The sequence below is a fragment of the Oncorhynchus kisutch genome, linkage group LG24, assembly GCF_002021735.2.
Source record: "Oncorhynchus kisutch isolate 150728-3 linkage group LG24, Okis_V2, whole genome shotgun sequence".
NCBI classification, from domain to species: Eukaryota; Metazoa; Chordata; class Actinopteri; order Salmoniformes; family Salmonidae; genus Oncorhynchus; species Oncorhynchus kisutch.
The window spans coordinates 33,093,135-33,116,206 of NC_034197.2; the positions used below are offsets into that span (position 1 = coordinate 33,093,135).

Sequence of the window (23,072 nt, forward strand, 5' to 3'; positions counted from 1 at the left end):
TGCTAATTATGTCATTTCCTGGAGCAGCTGTGCAGGTCTGAGCATCACCTGGATTCTCTGAGTGAGATCATCCATTCACACACACACACACACACACACACACACACACACACACACACACACACACACACACACACACACACACACACACACACACACACACACACACACACACACACAGGGAAATGCATAGTTTTCAAATCAGAGCTCATTCACCCAGAGACACACAGGGAATCAGGCTCTGTAACACACATAATCACCCCTAAACTGCAACATCTACCAACCACTCGCAACTTTACCTGCCATACACTGGGGACATGCCAACATTGCTGTTTCATATTCTAGAGCATTCTCAAAATATAAAAGATATCTGAGTCCAGTGTTCAGATCTGCATAGTTGCTGACAGCAGGCTCTGCTGATGTACTGAGAAGCTCCACCTGTTCATTTATAGATCAATGTCATATGATCTGACAGAGACACTCAGTCTGGAGATAGAGTTTGTATTTTTAGACAAGGTCCTGTGTCTTTGTCCCTGTCCTTTGATCGATTTGCCAGCGTCCAGCCAGCAGTGTAATTTGTTGATGGTGTTGGTAGTGTAATGTTTTGTTGGTGATGGCAGTGGGTGCTGTATTTATGTATTGTTGTCATCCTATCCCATCCTATCATATCCCATCCTATCCCATCCTATCCCACCCTATCCTATACTATACAATCCCATCCTATCCTATACTATACAATCCCATCCTATACTATCCCATCCTTTCCTATCCCATCCCATCCTATCATAACCTAACATATCCCATCCCATACTATCCTATCCCATCCCATCCTATCCAGTCCTATCCCATACCATCCCATCCAATCCCATTCTATCCTATCCCATCCTATCCCATCCTATCATATCCCATCCTATCCCATCCTATTCCATACTATCCTATCCTATCCCATCCAATCCCATCCAATCCTCTCCCATCATATCCCTTCCCTTCCTATCCCATCCTATCCCATCCCATCCTATCCCATCATATCCTATCCCATCCCATCCAATACCATCCTATCCCATCCCATCCAATCCCATCCTGTCCCATCCTATCCCATCCCATCATGTCCCATCCTATCCCATCCCATCCTATCCCATCCTATCCCATCCCATCCTATCCCATCCTATCATGTCCCATCCTATCCCATCCCATCCTATCCCATCCTATCCCATCCCATCATGTCCCATCCTATCCCATGTTATCCTGTCCCATCCTATCCCATCCCATTCTATCCTGTACTATCCAATCCCATCCTATCCCATCTTATTCCATTTCATCCTATCCTGTCCTATCTCATCCTATCCCATCCCGTGCTATCCCATCCCATCCCATCCTATCCCATCCCATTCCATCCCATCCTATCCCATCCTATACTATCCTATTCCATCCCATCCCATCCCATTCTATCCCATCAAATCAAAAATCAAATCAAATGTATTTATATAGCCCTGCGTACATCTGCTGATATCTCAAAGTGCTGTATCATTAAGAGTATCTCTACGACTCCTGCTGTCTCTAGAGAGTTGAAAACAGCATGTCTGGGACAGGTAGCACGTCCGGTGAACAGGTCAGGATTCCATAGCCGCAGGCAGAACAGTTGAATCTGGAGCAGCAGCACGGCCAGGTGGACTGGGGACAGCAAGGAGTCTTCATGCCAGGTAGTCCTGAGGCATGGTCCTAGGGCTCAGGTCCTCCGAGAGAGAGAAAGAAAGAAAGAGAGAATTAGAGAAAGCATACTTAAATTCACACAGGACACCGGATAAGACAGGAGAAGTACTCCAGATATAACAAACTGACCCTAGCCCCCAACACATAAACTACTGCAGCATAAATACTGGAGGCTGAGACAGGAGGGGTCAGGAGACACTGTGGCCCCATCCGATGATACCCACGGACAGGACCAAACAGGAAGGATATAGCCCTACCCACTTTGCCAAAGCACAGCCCCCACACCACTAGAGGGATACCTTCAACCACCAACTTACCATCCTGAGACAAGGCTGAGTATAGCCCACAAAGATCTCTGCCACGGCACAACCCTAGGAGGGGCGCAAACCCAGACAGGAAGATCACATCAGTGACTCAACCCACTCAAGTGACGCACCCCTCCTAGGGACGGCATGGAAGAGCACCAGTAAGCCAGTGACTCAGCTCCTGTAATAGGGTTAGAGGCAGAGAATCCCAGTGGTATCCTATACTATCCTATCCCATCATATCCCATCCTATTCCATCTTATTCAATTTCATCCCATCCTGTCCTATCTCATCCTATCCCAGGCTATCCCATCCTATCCCATCCCACCCTATCATTTCCTGTCTTATCCCATCCTATCCCATCCTATCCCATCCTATCCCACCCTATCCTTTCCTGTCTTATCCCATCCTATTCCATTCTATCCTATCCCATCCTATTCCATCTTATTCAATTTCATCCTATCCTGTCCTATCCCACCCTATCCCACCATATCCTTTCCTGTCTTATCCCATCCTATCCCACCCTATCCCATCCTATCCTGTCCTATCTCATCCTATCCCAGGCTATCCCATCCTATCCCATCCTATCCTATCCCTTCCTGTCTTATCCCATCCTATCCCATCCTATCCCACCCTATCCCACCCTATCCCACCCTATCCTTTCCTGTCTTATCCCATCCTATCCCATCCTATCCCACCCTATCCCACCCTATCCTTTCCTGTCTTATCCCATCCTATCCCATCCTATCCCATCCTATCCCACCCTATCCCACCATATCCTTTCCTGTCTTATCCCATCCTATCCCACCCTATCCCATCCTATCCTGTCCTATCTCATCCTATCCCAGGCTATCCCATCCTATCCCATCCTATCCCATCCCACCCTATCCTTTCCTGTCTTATCCCATTCTATCCCATCCTATCCCATCCTATCCCACCCTATCCCACCCTATCCTTTCCTGTCTTATCCCATCCTATCCCATCCTATCCCATCCTATCCCACCCTATCCCACCCTATCCTTTCCTGTCTATCCCATCCCATTCTATCCCATCCTATCCTATCCCATCCTATCTCATCCTATCCTATCCCATCCTATCTCATCCTATCCTATCCCATCCTATCTCATCCTATCCTATCCCATCCTATCTCATCCTACCCTATCCCATCCCATCCCATTCTATAAAATCCCATTCTATCCTATCCTATCCCATCAAATCAAATCAAATCAAATTTATTTATATAGCCCTTCGTACATCAGCCGATATCTCAAAGTGCTGTACAGAAACCCAGCCTAAAACCCCAAACAGCAAGCAATGCAGGTGTAGAAGCACGGTGGCTAGGAAAAACTCCCTAGAAAGGCCAATACCTAGGAAGAAACCTAGAGAGGAACCAGGCTATGTGGGGTGGCCAGTCCTCTTCTGGCTGTGCCGGGTGGAGATTATAACAGAACATGGCCAAGATGTTCAAATGTTCATAAATGACCAGCAGGGTCGAACAATAATAAGGCAGAACAGTTGAAACTGGAGCAGCAGCACAGTCAGGTGGAAGTTGAAACTGGAGCAGCAGCATGGCCAGGTGGACTGGGGACAGCAAGGAGTCATCATGTCAGGTAGTCCTGGGGCATGGTCCTAGGGCTCAGGTCCTCCGAGAGAGAGAAAGAAAGAGAGAAGGAGAGAATTAGAGAACGCACACTTAGATTCACACAGGACACCGAATAGGACAGGAGAAGTACTCCAGATATAACAAACTGACCCCAGCCCCCCGACACACAAACTACTGCAGCATAAGTACTGGAGACTGAGACAGGAGGGTCAGGAGACACTGTGGCCCCATCCGAGGACACCCCCGGACAGGGCCAAACAGGAAGGATATAACCCCACCCACTTTGCCAAAGCACAGCCCCCACACCACTAGAGGGATATCTTCAACCACCAACTTACCATCCTGAGACAAGGCTGAGTATAGCCCACAAAGATCTCCGCCACGGCACAACCCAAGGGGGGGGGGGGCCAACCCAGACAGGATGACCACAACAGTGAATCAACCCACTCAGGTGACGCACCCCCTCCAGGGACGGCATGAGAGAGCCCCAGCAAGCCAGTGACTCAGCCCCTGTAATAGGGTTAGAGGCAGAGAATCCCAGTGGAAAGAGGGGAACCGGCCAGGCAGAGACAGCAAGGGCGGTTCGTTGCTCCTATTCCTATCCAATCCCATCCCATTCTATCCCATCCTATCATATACTATCCTATCCCATCAAATCAAATCAAATTTATTTATATAGCCCTTCGTACATCAGCTGATATCTCAAAGTGCTGTACAGAAACCCAGCCTAAAACCCCAAACAGCAAGCAATGCAGGTGTTGAAGCACGGTGGCTAGGAAAAACTCCCTAGAAAGGCCAAAACCTAGGAAGAAACCTAGAGAGGAACCAGGCTATGTGGGGTGGCCAGGGGCATGGTTCTAGGGCTCAGGTCCTCCGAGAGGGAGAAAAAAAGAGAGAATTAGAGAAAGCATATGTGGGGTGGCCAGTCCTCTTCTGGCTGTGCCGGTTGGAGATTATAACAGAACATGGCCAAGATGTTCAAATGTTCATAAATGACCAGCATGTTCGAATAATAAGAAGGCAGAACAGTTGAAACTGGAGCAGCAGCACGGCCAGGTGGACTGGGGACAGCAAGGAGTCATCATGTCAGGTAATCCTGGGGCATGGTCCTAGGGCTCAGGTCCTCCGAGAGAGAGAAAGAAAGAGAGAAGGAGAGAATTAGAGAACGCACACTTAGATTCACACAGGACACCGAATAGGACAGGAGAAGTACTCCAGATATAACAAACTGACCCTAGCCCCCGACACATAAACTACTGCAGCATAAATACTGGAGGCTGAGACAGGAGGGGTCAGGAGACACTGTGGACCCATCCAAGCACACCCCCGGACAGGGCCAAACAGGAAGGATATAACCCCACCCACTTTGCCAAAGCACAGCCCCCACACCACCATCCTATCCCATCCTATCCTATTCCATCCCATCCCATTCTATCCTCTCCTCTCCTATCCTTTCCCATCCCATCCTATCCCATCCCATCCTATCCCATACCATCCTATCCCATAATATCCTTTCCCATCCTATCCCATCCCATCCCATTGTGTCCTATCCCATGCTATTCCATTCTTTCCCAGTCTATCCAATCCTTTCCCATCCTATCCCATGCTATTCCATTCTTTCCCAGTCTATCCTATCCTTTCCCATCCTATCCCATGCTATTCCATTCTTTCCCAGTCTATCCTATCCTTTCCCATCCTATCCCATGCTATTCCATTCTTTCCCAGTCTATCTTATCCTTTCCCATCCTATCCCATGCTATTCCATTCTTTCCCAGCCTATCCTATCCTTTCCCATCCTATCCCATGCTATTCCATTCTTTCCCAGTTTATCCTATCCTTTCCCATCCTATCCCATGCTATTCCATTCTTTCCCAGTCTATTCAGTCCTTTCCCATCCTATTCCATTCTACCCCTGGGGACATCCATCAGTAGGAAATGGACTGTGTGGAGGCTGACAACACATTACACATCGTTAGACATTTTCTTACCTCAAAAGTGGTCCTCAAAAGTGGATTTCCAAAGTTAATAATGTTCCTTTCCTTGTTGTTCTACAGGTCCTTCATATGACATCTTTTACACAAAAGATAGTACCACTAGTTGGCTGTGGTGTGACATTCATATTAGTGAATATGTGTGAAAGTTGTATTTTATATACTGTTGTTTCTCAGAGGAGGTGTGTAAGTTGGTGGAGAGGTTCGGGGGAGGTTTTTGTGACCCCAGGCCTGCACAACGATAATCCTACTCTAGGCCCTTGAACAGAGTACTTAACCTTGCCTGCATCTATTTTTAATACTATCAACTTGATATCTGTAAATAGACACTATCTATTTCCAGATTCGGGGAGCCTTTGGTAAAAATATAATATCCTAATTATTCCCACAGTCTTTTGGGAGAGATAACCATCCTGTACTTAAACAGTGCCTGTGGCTGAGATTGACTCTGCTCTTGATCAAAGACAGACCATGATTAAACACATTTAAAGACACATAATAAACATTATTATACATGTGACTAAAGATTTAAGGCTGTGCTCACTGTGGGTGTAGTGGGAAGGGTTCACAGGCTTGGTATAATCCTATATTTATCAAATCAAAATCAAATCAAAAATCGTATATTTACATAAGAAAATAAGAGAATGTTGCGCTGAACTGCAGTTTGGCAACTATTCTGATCTTCGTACTCTACTACAATCACTATATGTGAAATCACACAGTGCTTCTTTGATTTCCAGTGGAGGGTTTACATACCCAGCCACTAACTGTCGCTGACAGGACACAGGTAAATGGTAACTGGTTCTGTAACAGGGTTGTATTCATTAGTGCACACCATAGAAAGCAGTAGAACAATGTTTTGCAATGGGAAACGAGTGTATCTTATTGGATAAGTTCAGGTTAGTCCCTCCTCATTCCGGTCGTTTGCTTCCGTTTAGTTCCTAGTGGATAAACCCCAGCTGTGACAACAGCAGAATGGCACTCTGTTCTGACGACATCCACTGTATTCCAAAATGTGCCTGTTCTTTTTTCAGAACAGAATTCAAAAGTTATTGATGAACAATTAGGGTCTTATGTATCTTCTTTGTTTCCTTCTTTGTCTCCTTCTTTCCTTCTTTCAGCTGGAGGATGGTCAGGGTCCTATTTTGATGACCACTGTGGCCATGCCTGTGTTCAGCACCAAGAATGAGACGGTGAGTACACATGCACACACACACATAAGCACACACACACAGACAAAGACGCACACACACACACACATGCATATACCACACACGCTTGACCAACAACTTTTCTTGATGTTATCCAAATGTTGTGTTGATCCTTTCTGTTTGTTGTGTGCATGTTTCCAGAGGAATAGAGGCATCCTGCTAGGTGTGGTTGGTACTGATGTTCCTGTCTCTGAGCTCCTCAAAACCATCCCAAAATATAAGGTACTGACCATTGCCCAACTTCAGTCTTCACTGAAAACATCAGAAAATCACAATGAGCTAACACACAGCTCTGTTGATACTTTCACTAGATGATCACAATGAGCTAACACACAGCTCTGTTGATACTTTCACTAGATGATCACAATGAGCTAACACACAGCTCTGTTGATACTTTCACTAGATGATCACAATGAGCTAACACACAGCTCTGTTGATACTTTCACTAGATGATCACAATGATCTAACACATAGTACTGTTGTTACAGTCAGTGGATGGTCAGAATGAGTTTACACAAATGGCACTGTTGAAACTTTCACTGAGTGATCAGAATAAGCTAACACATATGACTGTTGAAACTTTCATCAGATCAGAATGATCTCAGCAACGTACCACTGTTGATTAATTCACTTAATGATCAGAATGAGCTAACACATTTCGCTGTTGATACTTTCACTGAATGAACCTGTGGCAGAGCACTCAAGAACAGCAAGCACATTCTAATCAGAGATATTGTTCAACGTTTTCAGAGAGATCGTTTGAACCTCCTGCCTCATACCTTATAATAGCATGTAATTGTATAATCTGTAGACTACTGGCTTTTTATCTGGACTTCTGCTGGAGGATGGGGGAGTTGATTATCATTCTATAGGAGGGATGAGAGATTTAGATGTGAGATGTGTTTTGACATTTAAAAGCATGTTATTTAGTTCAGACCACATTCACCGACAGGGTTGCGTCTGGAATCAGTGAAACACACGCACGCGCGAGCACACACACACACACACACACACACACACACACACACACACACACACACACACACACACACACACACACACACACACACACACACACACACACACACACACATACTCATTGAAAGCGACCACCACCTTGTTATGTAGAAATGTAAATGAGTCACTGTGGAAATGCGATGATTCTGGCTCCAAAACATACAAAGAGCTTGATTACGCTCTTCATCACTTTTCATATTCATATTTTAGTTTGTGTGTGTATGTGTGTATGCCTGGATTTTGGCATAGTTCCAAAACTGTTCATTTCTCTCTCCACCACTGTATGTATAATTGTGTGTGTGTGTGTGTCCATGTGCGTGTGCGTGTATGTGTGTGTGTGTGTGTGTGTGTGCTCGTATATGCATCTGTTGCAGCTGGGCATCCATGGTTACGCGTTCGCCATAACTAACAACGGGTACATTCTGACCCACCCTGACCTCAGACCATTGGTGAGTATCACAATTCAACTAACCCTAACCCTTAGAACAGCAGAGAGAGGAGCAGAACCTAGAATACACCAAATCACTGTCTAAACACACCTTTCAGCTGTGTGTGTGAAGGGGAGGGGGGATTTGTAGATGAGCAGACTGTGTTCCAGACAGTATTGGGCTGTGAATACAGCTACTGTATAACTGTTATTAACTATATCTTCAGAGAACAGGTGAAGAGAGAGGAAGGAGAGAGAGAAGGGGAGAAAGACATGGCAGAAGGAGAGAGGAATGAGAGAGGGGGAGAGAGATAAGGATAATGTGTAGTAGAGAGAGAGGAGATGGGGATAGAAGAGGAGAGGGGGATTGGGTAAAGGAAGAGATTGACAGGGCAGGAGGAGAGAGGAAGGATAGAGGGGAAGAGATGTATACAAGGTAGGAGGAAAGAGGAAAGGGAGAGAAATATTGGAGGATGAGAGAGAAAGGAGAGGGAGGACAGGAGAGGGCTGGAGCGGAGGACAGGCAGACAGGGAGAGTAGTTAATAGATGTCTAATTAGAGACTGTAATGAACAGTGTTTAAGAGCTAATGAGGGGTAGGAGGCTGTCCTTTCACTGACAGATGAATGGAGCAGGGTGATACACCCACACACACACAGACAAACACATGCACAGTGTGTTATAGAAAGTGGACTAAAGACATTTGTCTGGCCAGAGGCCCTCTTCACTGACACAGAGGTGAAGTGCTGTCATGTATTTCTAATGGCTTATATCAAACAGGCTCACTGTAACCCAGTAGAGGTGAGGAGGAGAGGGGAGGAGGAGAGGAGAGGAGGAGAGGAGTGGAAGAGAGGAGAGGAGGAGAGGTGAGGAAGAGAGGAGTGGAAGAGAAGAGGAGAGGAGGAGAAGTGAGGAAGAGAGGTAAGGAGGAGAGGAAGAAAGGAGAGGAGAGGTGAGGAGGAGAGGAAGAGAGGAGAGGAGGAGAGGTGAGTAAGAGAGGAGAGGTGAGGAGGAGAGGAGAGGTGAGGAGTGGAAGAGAGGTTAGGAGGAGAGGAAGAGAGGAGAGGTGAGGAGAAGAGGTGAGGAGGAGAAATGAGGAGGATAGGAAGAGAAATCAGGAGGATAGGAAGAGAAATGAGGAGGATAGGAAGAGAAATGAGGAGGGATCAGGGTGATTTGTCGACTTAATGTCAACATTATGAAAGGGTCATGTCCACACCACTCTCCTGACTCTACTAATGATAATATCAATATTAGATCATACACACCCAAGTTAACCCTGCCCTCTTAAGAGAGAGAGAGAGAGAGAGAGAGAGAGACTGTTAATTTTTGTTGTTTTTCACTTTATATATTCACTTTGCATGTTGTCTACCTCACTTGCTTTGGCAATGTTAACACATGTTTCCCATGCCAATAAAGCCCTTGAATTGAATTGAGAGAGAGAGAGAGAGAGAGAGAGAGAGAGAGAGAGAGAGAGAGAGAGATGGTGAGGTAACAGTTTATTCAACTACTAACCTGATTCACTCTTAGTCCCTTATCAATCACATACAGATGAAGGGGTTGGTACTATGCAGCACGGTTCAATTATACTTGTGTGTGTGTGTGTGTGTCTAGTATGAGGAGAGTAAGAAACGTAGGAAACCCAACTACAGCAGTGTGGATCTGTCTGAGGTGGAATGGGAAGACAAGGACGACATAGTAAGACTCACTATTACAAACATCTCTGTTGTATTCAATGAAATGTATTACATTTATAAAAGCTTCACATTGTTTGAAAATGTTGTGTACTCAGACTGAGCTATAGACATACCATAACGCTTTCACAATGTTCTCAGCTTAGCGAAGCCTGATGAAGTCAATTCGTGACCTTGGGACATAAGGATCTATATGCGCAAATCATATTTCTGAGATACTGAGCAGAACTCAGACCTCAGAACTCAGATCTCAGAACTCAGACCTCAGACCTTCAGAACTCAGACCTCGGGTCTTCAGATCTTCAGAACTCAGACATCAGATCTCAGATTTCAGACCTCAGACCTTCAGAACTCAGACCTCAGGTCTTCAGAACTCAGAACTCAGAACTCAGAACTCAGACCTAAGATTTCAGATCTCAGACCTCAGATCTTCAGAACTCAGACCTCAGATCTTCAGAACTCAGACCTCAGACCTTCAGAACTCAGACCTCAGACCTTCAGAACTCAGACCTCGGGTCTTCAGAACTCAGACCTCAGACCTTCAGAACTCAGACCTCGAGTCTTCAGAACTCAGACCTCAGAACTTCAGAACTCAGACCTCAGAACTCAGAACTCAGACCTAAGATTTCAGATCTCAGACCTCAGATCTTCAGAACTCAGACCTCAGATCTTCAGAACTCAGACCTCAGACCTTCAGAACTCAGACCTCAGACCTTCAGAACTCAGACCTCGGGTCTTCAGAACTCAGACCTCAGACCTTCAGAACTCAGACCTCGAGTCTTCAGAACTCAGACCTCAGAACTTCAGAACTCAGACCTCAGAACTCAGAACTCAGACCTAAGATTTCAGATCTCAGACCTCAGATCTTCAGAACTCAGACCTCAGACCTTCAGAACTCAGACCTCAGATCTTCAGAACTCAGACCTCAGACCTTCAGAACTCAGACCTCAGATCTTCAGAACTCAGACCTCAGACCTTCAGAACTCAGACCTCAGACCTTCAGAACTCAGACCTCGGGTCTTCAGAACTCAGACCTTCAGAACTCAGACCTCGAGTCTTCAGAACTCAGACCACAGAACTTCAGAACTCAGACCTCAGAACTTCAGAACTCAGACCTCAGACCTTCAGAACTCAGACCTCAGACCTTCAGAACTCAGACCTCAGATCTTCAGAACTCAGACCTCAGACCTTCAGAACTCAGACCTCAGACCTTCAGAACTCAGACCTCAGACCTTCAGAACTCAGACCTCGGGTCTTCAGAACTCAGACCTCAGACCTTCAGAACTCAGACCTCGAGTCTTCAGAACTCAGACCTCAGAACTTCAGAACTCAGACCTCAGAACTCAGATTTCAGACCTCAGACCTTCAGAACTCAGACCTCAGGTCTTCAGAACTCAGACCTCAGACCTCAGATCTCAGAACTCAGACCTCAGGTCTTCAGAACTCAGACCTCAGGTCTTCAGAACTCAGACCTCAGGTCTTCAGAACTGAGACCTTAGGACTTCAGAACTCAGAACTCAGACCTTCAGAACTCAGACCTCAGACCTTCAGATCTCAGACCTTCAGAACTCAGACCTCAGACCTTCAGACCTCAGACCTCAGACCTTCAGAACTCAGACCTCAGATCTTCAGAACTCAGACCTCAGACCTTCAGACCTCAGACCTCAGAACTCAGACCTCGAGTCTTCAGAACTCTTTCATAACCATCAAGGTCTTCACCTTATTAAAGGTACCTAAAGTGCATAGAATCAAATTCCAGAGACATTTGTAAATCATGTATTGTAGGGGGTTGCAATCACAGATAGACCCATATTGCTTTAAAATGTCAACATGTCAATACGGGTCCAGCTATTAAGTTCTATCTGAAACTTTGGAATTAGATATGTCCAGTTTTTAACTGACTTGCCTTGCAAAGTTTTAGACTGATCCAATGGACCATCGTATTCTGTTCAAAATGTTGTAACAAGTCTGCCCAAATGTGCCTAATTGGTTTATTAATACATTTTCTATGTCGTCATTGTGCACTTTCCTCAAACAATAGCATGGTATTATTTCACTGTAATAGCTACTGTAAATTGGGCAGTGCAGTAAGATTAACAGGAATTGAAGCTTTCTGCCCATATCAGATATGTCTATGTCCTGGGAAATGTTCTTGTTACTTACAACCTCATGCTAATCACATTAGCGCACGTTAGCTCAACCGCCCCGCGGGTGGGGGGTGTGGGGTGGAGGGGGGACACACTGATCCTGTAGAGGTTAACTTCTTGCGTCGAGCCATCCCGGATCCGGGATCGTGAATACAGCCTCAAGCTCATTACCATAACGCAACGTTAACTATTAATGAAAATCGCAAATGAAATGAAATTAATATGCTAGCTCTCAAGCTTAGCCTTTTGTTAACAACACTGTCATCTTAGATTTTCAAAATATGCTTCTCAACCATAGCTACACAAGCATTTGTGTAACAGCTAGCGCAGCTAGCGCAGCATTTAGCGTTAGCATTAGCAGGCAACATTTTCACAAAAACCAGAAAATCATTCAAATAAAATCATTACCTTTGAAGAACTTCAGATGTTTTCAATGAGGAGACTCTCAGTTAGATAGCAAATGCTCAGTTTTTCCTGAAAGATTATTTGTTTAGGAGAAATCGCTCCGTTTGGTGCGTCACGTTTAGCTACGAAAAAAACCTGTATCCAGGAGTGTAAATATCCCCAAAGCTCATTAGCATAACACAACGTTAACTATTCATGAAAATCGCAAATGAAATGAAATGAATATGCTAGCTCTCAAGCTTAGCCTTTTGTTAACAACACTGTCATCTTAGATTTTCAAAATATGCTTCTCAACCATAGCAAAACAAGCATTTGTGTAACAGCTAGCGCTGCTAGCGTAGCATTTAGCGTTAGCATTAGCAGGCAACATTTTCACAAAAACCAGAAAATCATTCAAATAAAATCATTACCTTTGAAGACCTTCAGATGTTTTCAATGAGGAGACTCTCAGTTAGATAGCAAATGCTCAGTTTTTCCTGAAAGATTATTTGCTTAGGAGAAATTGCTCCGTTTGGCTACCAAAAAAAACAATAAATTCAGTCTTCAAAACGCCAAACTTTTTTCCAAATTAACTCCATAATATCGACTGAAACATGGTAAACGTTGTTTAGAATCAATCCTCAAGGTGTTTTTCACATATCTCTTCATGATATATCGTTCGTTGAAAGCCTCCTCTCTCCTCTCAATCACTGGATGACTGCGTGCAGCTTGTAGATTACGCACCAATTTAGACAAAGGACACCGGGCGGACCCCTGGTAAATGTAGTCTCTTATGGCCAATCTTCCAATGATATGCCTACAAATACGTCACAATGCTGCAGACACCTCGGAGAAACGATAGAAAGGGCAGGCTCATTCCCGACGCATTCACAGCCATATAAGGAGACAATGGAAAACAGAGCTTCAAAAATTCTGCCCATTTCCTGGTTGAAGTTTCATCTTGTTTTCGCCTGTAACATGAGTTATGTGGCACTCACAGATAATATCTTTGCAGTTTTGGAAACCTTAGAGTGTTTTCTTTCCAAAGCTGCCAATTATATGCATAGTCGAGCATCTTTTCGTGACAAAATATTGCACTTAAAACGGGCACGTTTTTTAATCCATAAATTAAAAGAGCGCCCCCTATATCCAAGAAGTTAAGAAGCAATTCTTATTTTCAATGACGGCCTAGGAACAGTGGGTTAACTGCCTTGTTCAGTGGCAGAATGCCAGATTTTTACGTTGTCAGCTCGGGGATTTGACCTTGCAACCTTCCAGTTACTAGTCCAACGCTGTAACCACTAGGCTACCTGCTGCCCCACTCATACACTGCTGCCATCTAGTGGCCAAAATCTAAATAGCCCCTAAACTGGAATAATACATTGTGGCCTTTCTGTTGCAGTTCAGAGATGATGGAACAAAATTTAAAAAAATGTGTTATATTCTCCTACATAAATTTCACATTTCCACAAACTTCTAAGTGTTTTCTTTCAACTGGTATCAAGAATATGCATCTGCTTGCTTCAGGGCCTGAACTACAGGCAGGTAGATTTGGGTCATTTTAGGGGAAAATGGAGAAAAAAGGGTCCAATCCTTTAAGAAGACTGTAGCTATTTGAATACACAAGTTATAGAATAACACATCATTAAATACAGGTGACCTAAACTGGGATATGCTTAACACCCCGCCAGTCCTACAATCTAAGCTAGATGCCCTCAATCTCACACAAATCATCAAGGAACCCACCAGGTCCAACCCTAACTCTGTAAACAAGGGCACCCTCATAGACGTCATCCTGACCAACTGGCCCTCCAAATACACCTCCGCTGTCTTCAACCAGGATCTCAGCGATCACTGCCTCATTGCCTGTATCCGCTACGGAGCCGCAGTCAAACGACCACCCCTCATCACTGTCAAACGCTCCCTAAAACACTTCTGTGAGCAGGCCTTTCTAATCGACCTGGCCCGGGTATCCTGGAAGGACATTGACCTCATCCCGTCAGTTGAGGATGCCTGGTCATTCTTTAAAAGTAACTTCCTCACCATTTTAGATAAGCATGCTCCGTTCAAAAAATGCAGAACTAAGAACAGATACAGCCCTTGGTTCACCCCAGACCTGACTGCCCTCGACCAGCACAAAAACATCCTGTGGCGGACTGCAATAGCATCGAATAGTCCCCGTGATATGCAACTGTTCAGGGAAGTCCGGAACCAATACACGCAGTCAGTCAGGAAAGCTAAGGCCAGCTTCTTCAGGCAGAAGTTTGCATCCTGTAGCTCCAACTCCAAAAAGTTCTGGGACACTGTGAAGTCCATGGAGAACAAGAGCACCTCCTCCCAGCTGCCCACTGCACTGAGGCTAGGTAACACGGTCACCACTGATAAATCCATGATTATCGAAAACTTCAATAAGCATTTCTCAACGGCTGGCCATGCCTTCCGCCTGGCTACTTCAACCTCGGCCAACAGCTCCGCCCCCCCCGCAGCTCCTCGCCCAAGCCTCTCCAGGTTCTCCTTTACCCAAATCCAGATAGCAGATGTTCTGAAAGAGCTGCAAAACCTGGACCCGTACAAATCAGCTGGGCTTGACAATCTGGACCCTCTATTTCTGAAACTATCTGCCACCATTGTCGCAACCCCTATTACCAGCCTGTTCAACCTCTCTTTCATCTCGTCTGAGATCCCCAAGGATTGGAAAGCTGCCGCAGTCATCCCCCTCTTCAAAGGGGGAGACACCCTGGACCCAAACTGTTACAGACCTATATCCATCCTGCCCTGCCTATCTAAGGTCTTCGAAAGCCAAGTCAACAAACAGGTCACTGACCATCTCGAATCCCACCGTACCTTCTCCGCTGTGCAATCTGATTTCCGAGCCGGTCATGGGTGCACCTCAGCCACACTCAAGGTACTAAACGATATCATAACCGCCATCGATAAAAGACAGTACTGTGCAGCCGTCTTCATCGACCTTGCCAAGGCTTTCGACTCTGTCAATCACCATATTCTTATCGGCAGACTCAGTAGCCTCGGTTTTTCGGATGACTGCCTTGCCTGGTTCACCAATTACTTTGCAGACAGAGTTCAGTGTGTCAAATCGGAGGGCATGCTGTCCGGTCCTCTGGCAGTCTCTATGGGGGTGCCACAGGGTTCAATTCTCGGGCCGACTCTTTTCTCTGTGTATATCAATGATGTTGCTCTTGCTGCGGGCGATTCCCTGATCCACCTCTACGCAGACGACACCATTCTATATACTTTCGGCCCGTCTTTGGACACTGTGCTATCTAACCTCCAAACAAGCTTCAATGCCATACAACACTCCTTCCGTGGCCTCCAACTGCTCTTAAACGCTAGTAAAACCAAATGCATGCTTTTCAACCGATCGCTGCCTGCACCTGCATGCCCGACTAGCATCACCACCCTGGATGGTTCCGACCTAGAATATGTGGACGTCTATAAGTACCTAGGTGTCTGGCTAGACTGCAAACTCTCCTTCCAGACTCATATCAAACATCTCCAATCGAAAATCAAATCAAGAGTCGGCTTTCTATTCCGCAACAAAGCCTCCTTCACTCACGCCGCCAAGCTTACCCTAGTAAAACTGACTATAAAATGGCTTCCAACACTCTACTCAGCAAACTGAATGCAGTCTATCACAGTGCCATCCATTTGTCACTAAAGCACCTTATACCACCCACCACTGCTCTAGTCGGCTGGCCCTCGCTACATATTCGTCGCCAGACCCACTGGCTCCAGGTCATCTACAAGTCTATGCTAGGTAAAGCTCCGCCTTATCTCAGCTCACTGGTCACGATGGCAACACCCATCCGTAGCACGCGCTCCAGCAGGTGTATCTCACTGATCATCCCTAAAGCCAACACCTCATTTGGCCGCCTTTCGTTCCAGTACTCTGCTGCCTGTGACTGGAACGAATTGCAAAAATCGCTGAAGTTGGAGACTTTTATCTCCCTCACCAACTTCAAACATCAGCTGAGCAGCTAACCGATCGCTGCAGCTGTACATAGTCTATTGGTAAATAGCCCACCCTTTTCACCTACCTCATCCCCATACTGTTTTTATTTATTTACTTTTCTGCTCTTCTGCACACCAATATCTCTACCTGTACATGACCATCTGATCATTTATCACTCCAGTGTTAATCTGCAAAATTGTAATTATTTGCCTACCTCCTCATGCCTTTTGCACACATTGTATATAGACCCCCCCTTTGTTTTCTACTGTGTTATTGACTTGTTAATTGTTTACTCCATGTGTAACTCTTTGTTGTCTGCTCACACTGCTATGCTTTATCTTGGCCAGGTCGCAGTTGCAAATGAGAACTTGTTCTCAACTAGCCTACCTGGTTAAATAAAGGTGTTCTCAACTAGCCTACCTGGTTAAATAAAGGTGTTCTCAACTAGCCTACCTGGTTAAATAAAGGTGTTCTCAACTAGCCTACCTGGTTAAATAAAGGTGTTCTCAACTAGCCTACCTGGTTAAATAAAGGTGTTCTCAACTAGCCTACCTGGTTAAATAAAGGTGTTCTCAACTAGCCTACCTGGTTAAATAAAGGTGTTCTCAACTAGCCTACCTGGTTAAATAAAGGTGAAATAAAATAATAAAAACATGTATTATAAAATGTATTTTGATCATTAGACGAAAAACGATGTGACATCATCATTTACTTTAAGATTTCTGACAGTGTTGTATTTTTGCTAGTGTGCCATTATTCCTAGCTAGAGTAGCCTAGACCATACTTAGAGGGAGATGGCAAAGACTTGGGGCGGCAGGGTAGCCTAGTGGTTAGAGAGTTGGACTAGTAACCGGAAGGTTGCAAGTTCAAGCTGACAAGATACAAATCTATCATTCTGTCCCTGAACAGGCAGTTAACCCACTGTTCCTAGGCCGTCATTGAAAATAAGATTTTGTTCTTTATTAACTGACTTGCCTAGTTAAATAAAGGTTAAAATAAATAAACTTGTTATGATCGGTCTGTCTGTATTTGTTCATGCTTGTGATTGGATTGCAGATATAATCTTAAAGCACTAAGTTCAAATAGGTTTCTACAGATATTTTTTCAATTTTTTTCACTTAACATTTTATTTTTCAGAAATCTAACTACACAGATATTTGAAGAACCATCTAAAGATCAATTATCTGTGACTAACTAATAAAAAAATACAAATGTCAGATAGCCCGAAGATCTCAAATTTACAGTTGTGAATGTTGCACTCTTTTTGTGAAAATAGGTAATTAAAACCTGTTAAGGATCTTTGGTTCCCAGCTGGGAACTTGCCCTCCCACCGTCAGCTGGAATGTGGCGCATGGACGCAAAAAATATTCTTAAAAATATTTAACCTAAAATATTTAAGTCCAATAGCTCAAATGAAAGATAAACAACTTGTTTATCTAGCCAGCAAGTCAGATTTCTAAAATGTTTTACGGCGAAAACATAGCACATATTTATGTCAAACCACCACCGAAGACACACCGAAGACACAGCTAATTTCCATAGCCAAATTGAACAAAATATGCAATCACCAAACGCAGGATTAAAAGAAAAATAATTTCACTAACCTTTTGAAATCTTCATCAGATGACAGTAATATAACATGTTACAGAGTACATTTATGTTTTTTTCAATAATATGCTATATATATCCATAAATCTCTGTTTACAATGACGCATTGTTCAAAAAATGCTACTCAAATGTCCGGAGAAATGACGATAGCTCCGGCAGATGCCATCAGCTAACAAGGAATACACATCATAAACTTTGACTAAATATGCATGTTCTACATATATATAGAAAGATACACTTCTTCTAAATGCAATCGCTGTGTTACATTTATTTTTAACGTTACAGATTTCGTTCACTAGGCTATAATATGAGTCGGCGCTCAGAAATTAGCATTTTGGCTCCTCTATCTTGGAGTCCACAGAAACCCAAATTTAACACATAAATATTCCCTTACCTTTGCTGTTCTTCCATCATAAGACCTGGAAGGGTTTATACTTACCAAAAACAGCTTTAGTTTTGAAGTCTGTGTCTTTCGGTTATCAAACACGACATATTTCGGTTGAAATGCAGCCAAAAAGTCAAGTGGATGCGCACCAAAACGTCGAAATTACATATTATATGTCGACTAAACTTGTCAAACTATGTTCAGAACACAGCGTTAGCATGTTATATAGCTTCACAGCAATTCTGAGGACGAACAGAAACACACGCATCGTTTAATCAATCTTGGAAGAAAGACATCACCGGAGCAGAGCGTGCATGAGAGTAACCTGTTTTTTCGCGTGACCGAAAGGTTTCGGCCCACCAAAACTCTCGTGAGCGGGCGATTCTCACAATGAGAAGCGAAGCCCCATTGAAAGCAGACATCGCGCTGAAGACATAGAAACTGTTCCCAGGACTGTAGGTGCTTGGGAAGGGTGGGGGCGATGACGTCAAAGTTGGGCCAACTTTTATGATGACAAGAGAGAGTTTGGGAGAATGAGTGCCCTGAGAGTTCTGCTTTACATACAGACATAATTTAAACGGTTTTAGAAGCTTTAGAGTGTTTTCTATTCAATAATAATGTTGCATATATATGCATATATTAGCCATTTTTGACAGATTTCTTTTCTGTTTACTATGGGCACGCAATTCCTCCAAAGGGGGCAGTAATCAGCCCTATCTTTAACAGGTTTTAAATAATCATATCCGGATCAATGGTTCCCAAAACCACCTTAAAGGCTAAGTTAATCTATGGTTCTAATGGTGAACTAGGATCCTATGGTTCTAATGGTGAACTAGGATCCTATGGCTCTAATAGTGAACTAGGATCCCATGGTTCTAATGGTGAACTAGGATCCTATGGTTCTAATGGTGAACTAGGATCCTATGGTTCTAATAGTGAACTAGGATCCCATGGTTCTAATGGTGAACTAGGATCATATGGTTCTAATGGTGAACTAGGATCCTATGGTTCTAATGGTGAACTAGGATTCTATGCTTCTGATGAACTAGGATCAGATGGTTTTAATGGTGAACTAGGATTCTATGCTTCTGATGAACTAGGATCCTATGGTTCTAATGGTGAACTAGGATCCTATGGTTCTAATGGTGAACTAGGATCCTATGGTTCTAATGGTGAACTAGGATTCTATGCTTCTGATGAACTAGGATCCTATGGTTCTAATGGTGAACTAGGATCCTATGGTTCTAATGGTGAACTAGAATCCTATGGTTCTAATGGTGAACTAGAATCATATGGTTCTAATGGTGAACTAGGATCCTATGGTTCTAATGGTGATCTAGGATCCTATGGTTCTAATGGTGAACTAGGATCCTATGGTTCTAATGGTGAACTAGGATCCCATGGTTCTAATGGTGAACTAGGATCCTATGGTTCTAATGGTGAACTAGGATCCTATGGTTCTAATGATGAACTAGGATCTTATGGTTCTAATGGTGAACTAGGATCCTATGCTTCTGATGAACTAGGATCCTATGGTTTTAATGATGAACTAGGATCCTATGGTTCTAATGGTGAACTAGGATCCTATGGTTCTACTGGTGAACTAGGATCCTATGGTTCTAATGGTGAACTAGGATCCTATGGTTCTGATGAACTAGGATCCTATGGTTCTAATGGTGAACTAGGATCCAATGGTTCTAATGGTGAACTAGGATCCTATGGTTCTAATGGTGATCTAGGATCCTATGGTTCTAGTGGTGAACTAGGATCCTATGGTTCTAGTGGTGAACTAGGATCCAATGGTTCTAACAGTGAACTAGGATCCTATGGTTCTAATGGTGAACTAGGATCCAATGGTTCTAACAGTGAACTAGGATCCTATGGTTCTAATGGTGAACTAGGATCCTATGGTTCTAATGGTGAACTAGGATCCTATGGTTCTAATGGTGAACTAGGATCCCATGCTTCTAATGATGAACTCAGATCCTAGGCTTCTAATGGTGAACTCAGATCCTATGGTTCTAGTGGTGAACTAGGATCCTATGCTTCTGATGGTGAACTAGGATCCCATGCTTCTAATGATGAACTCGGATCCTAGGCTTCTAATGGTGAACTCAGATCCTATGGTTCTAATGGTGAACTTAGCCTTTTGGGAAACTGGGCCCTGGACATTTATGGTTTACCTACAGGTAACTGCCATAATAAAGGAAACACCAACATATAGTGGCTTAATAGGGTGTCGGGACACCCCCAGCCAGAACAACTTAAATGCACCTTGACATAGATTCTAAGTGTCTGGATGAGATCTGATAACTGAGACGGCCATGGCACATGTCTTAAATTGTTTTCATGCTCATCAAACCATTCAATGATCACTCATAGACATGGTAGCCAAAATAATGGCCTAAATAATGGTCTGCCCAGAATTTTGATACATGACCCTAAGCATGATGGGATGTTAATTGATTAATTAACTGAGGAATCACACATTTGTGGAAGCATCTGCCTTCAATATGCTTTGTATCCCTTACTTACTCAAATGTTTCCTTTATTTTGGCAGTTACATGTATGTGCTCAGCTATACATTCTGTGAGGGTGAACTCTGTGACTGATGGACTGTCTGTTCTTTGTCTCTAGCTGCGTAATGCCATGGTAAACAGGAAGACTGGCACCTTCTCCATGGAGGTAAAGAAGACTGTTGACAAAGGGGTAAGTGTGTGTGTGTGTGTACGTGTTTGTGTGTGTGTGTGTGTGTGTGTGTGTGTGTGTCTGTGTGTGTGTGTGTGTGTGTGTGTCCGTGTGTGTGTCCATGTGTGTGTCCGTGTGTGAGTCCGTGTGTGTGTGTCTGTGTCTGTGTGGGGGGGTGTGTGTGTGTGGGGGGGGGTGCAGGTGTGCTTGTGTGCGTGTGTGCGTGCGTGTGTGCGCGCGTCTGTGTCTGTGCCTGTGTGTGTGGACTGGATTTAAGTCCATCTTTACTGTTGTGGTCCAGATTGTGCAGTTCATACACACTGCTTCTGATATGTTGCACATTCTTATGGAGAGAGGGCCATCACACACACCCTCACAGACACACACACCCTCACAGACACACACACCCATACAGACACACACAGCCTCACAGGCGCACACACCCTCACAGACACACACACCCTCACAGACACACCCACACCCATACAGACACACACACCCTCACAGACACACACACCCTCACAGACACACACACCCATACAGACACACACACCCTCACAGACACACACCCATACAAACACACACACCCTCACAGACACACACACCCTCACATGTACCAGTTGAGAAGGAGTCTGGGGATGGCAGTTCAAACAATCATTAGTGATGCTGTACTGTGCTAGGAGATTCACTCACCCCTATGCCCCCCACTGATCACACACACATACACACACACACACACACACACACGCCGCACGCACACACACACACACACACACACACTCCGCTGAAATCCCAGGGGGACTCATGGGCTGCAGTCGGAGTGTGTCAGAGTATGTGTTTGTGTGTGTAACTGTGAGACTCTTCTTATCTCTACTGAGCACATGTTGCTGAATCTGAGAGAGACAGCAGCCCAGTGGTTCCCTTTTTTCCGTTCCTCTGTGTGTGTGTGTGTGTGTGTGTGTGTGTGTGTGTGTGTGTGTGTGTGTGTGTGTGTGTGTCCGTGTGTGTGTGTGTGTGTGGTGTGCGTGTGTTTATAGTTAAACCGGTTAAATGCTAAACCACACACTCAGGGGACAGATGGCGCTCCTCTTCTTCACTGGTTTCTCTGGCTCTTCTGGTCAACATTATAATACATTCCATTTAGCATGTCCTTTTTATCCATAGCGACTTATTGTCATACGTGCATACCATTTTACGTATCGGTGGTCCCGGGAATCTAACCAACAACCCTGCCATTGCAAGCTCCATGCTCTTCCAACTGAGCCATTCAGGACAACGAACATATTATCTATGGGAATAACAGTACATGTAGCTAGTGGACATCTGTCAGATACTTAGTTGTTTCTCTAGAGCAAACACCCTGCCTGCCACTAGAGGGAGCCAGATAAGAGGAAATAAATATAGACTGTTTGCCAGCTGAATGGAGTGAAGTGTGTATGAATGTTTTTGCATAAAGATTTAGATATTACAAATACAATATCTATAATGATGTGTGTTTGTTTGCGTGTGTGTTTCAGAAGCGTGTGCTGGTACTGCATAATGATTACTATTACACTGACATCAAGGGAACCCCCTTCAGGTGAGGCCATGTAGCTAGAGTACTCAATGCTGTTCTGTTATCTTCTAGCAAAAAGTGTGTGTGTGTGTGTGTGTGTACAGGTCTCTTATAGAGGTGTGTTTTCAGTCTAGGGGTAGCCCTGTCCAGAGGCCATGGAAAATACTTCTTTAGAGGAAACGTCACTGTAGAAGAAGGTAGACATACTTCTCTCTCACCTGTTCCCTATTTCCCTTTGTTACTCATCCCTTCCCCTTTCTCTCTCTCTCTCTCTCTCTCTCTCTCTCCTCTCTCTCTCTCTTTCTCTGTCTCTGTCTCTGTCTCTTTCTCTTTCTCTTTCTCTCTGACCCTCTCTCTCTGTCCCTCTCTCTCTGTCTC

At 44.4% G+C, this 23,072-nt stretch overlaps 1 protein-coding gene across 1 annotated transcript in view; it reads left to right on the forward strand.

Annotated features, from left to right (window-relative positions):
• The window catches only part of LOC109880355 (voltage-dependent calcium channel subunit alpha-2/delta-3), a 310,106-nt gene that overhangs the window by 215,833 nt on the left and 71,201 nt on the right, over window positions 1-23,072 (forward strand). Inside the window, 7 exon segments of the mRNA XM_074933786.1 lie at window positions 6,731-6,802; window positions 6,962-7,042; window positions 8,212-8,286; window positions 9,878-9,961; window positions 21,089-21,160; window positions 22,657-22,718; window positions 22,824-22,913. Of these exon segments, the coding sequence (XP_074789887.1) occupies window positions 6,731-6,802; window positions 6,962-7,042; window positions 8,212-8,286; window positions 9,878-9,961; window positions 21,089-21,160; window positions 22,657-22,718; window positions 22,824-22,913 (536 nt within the window).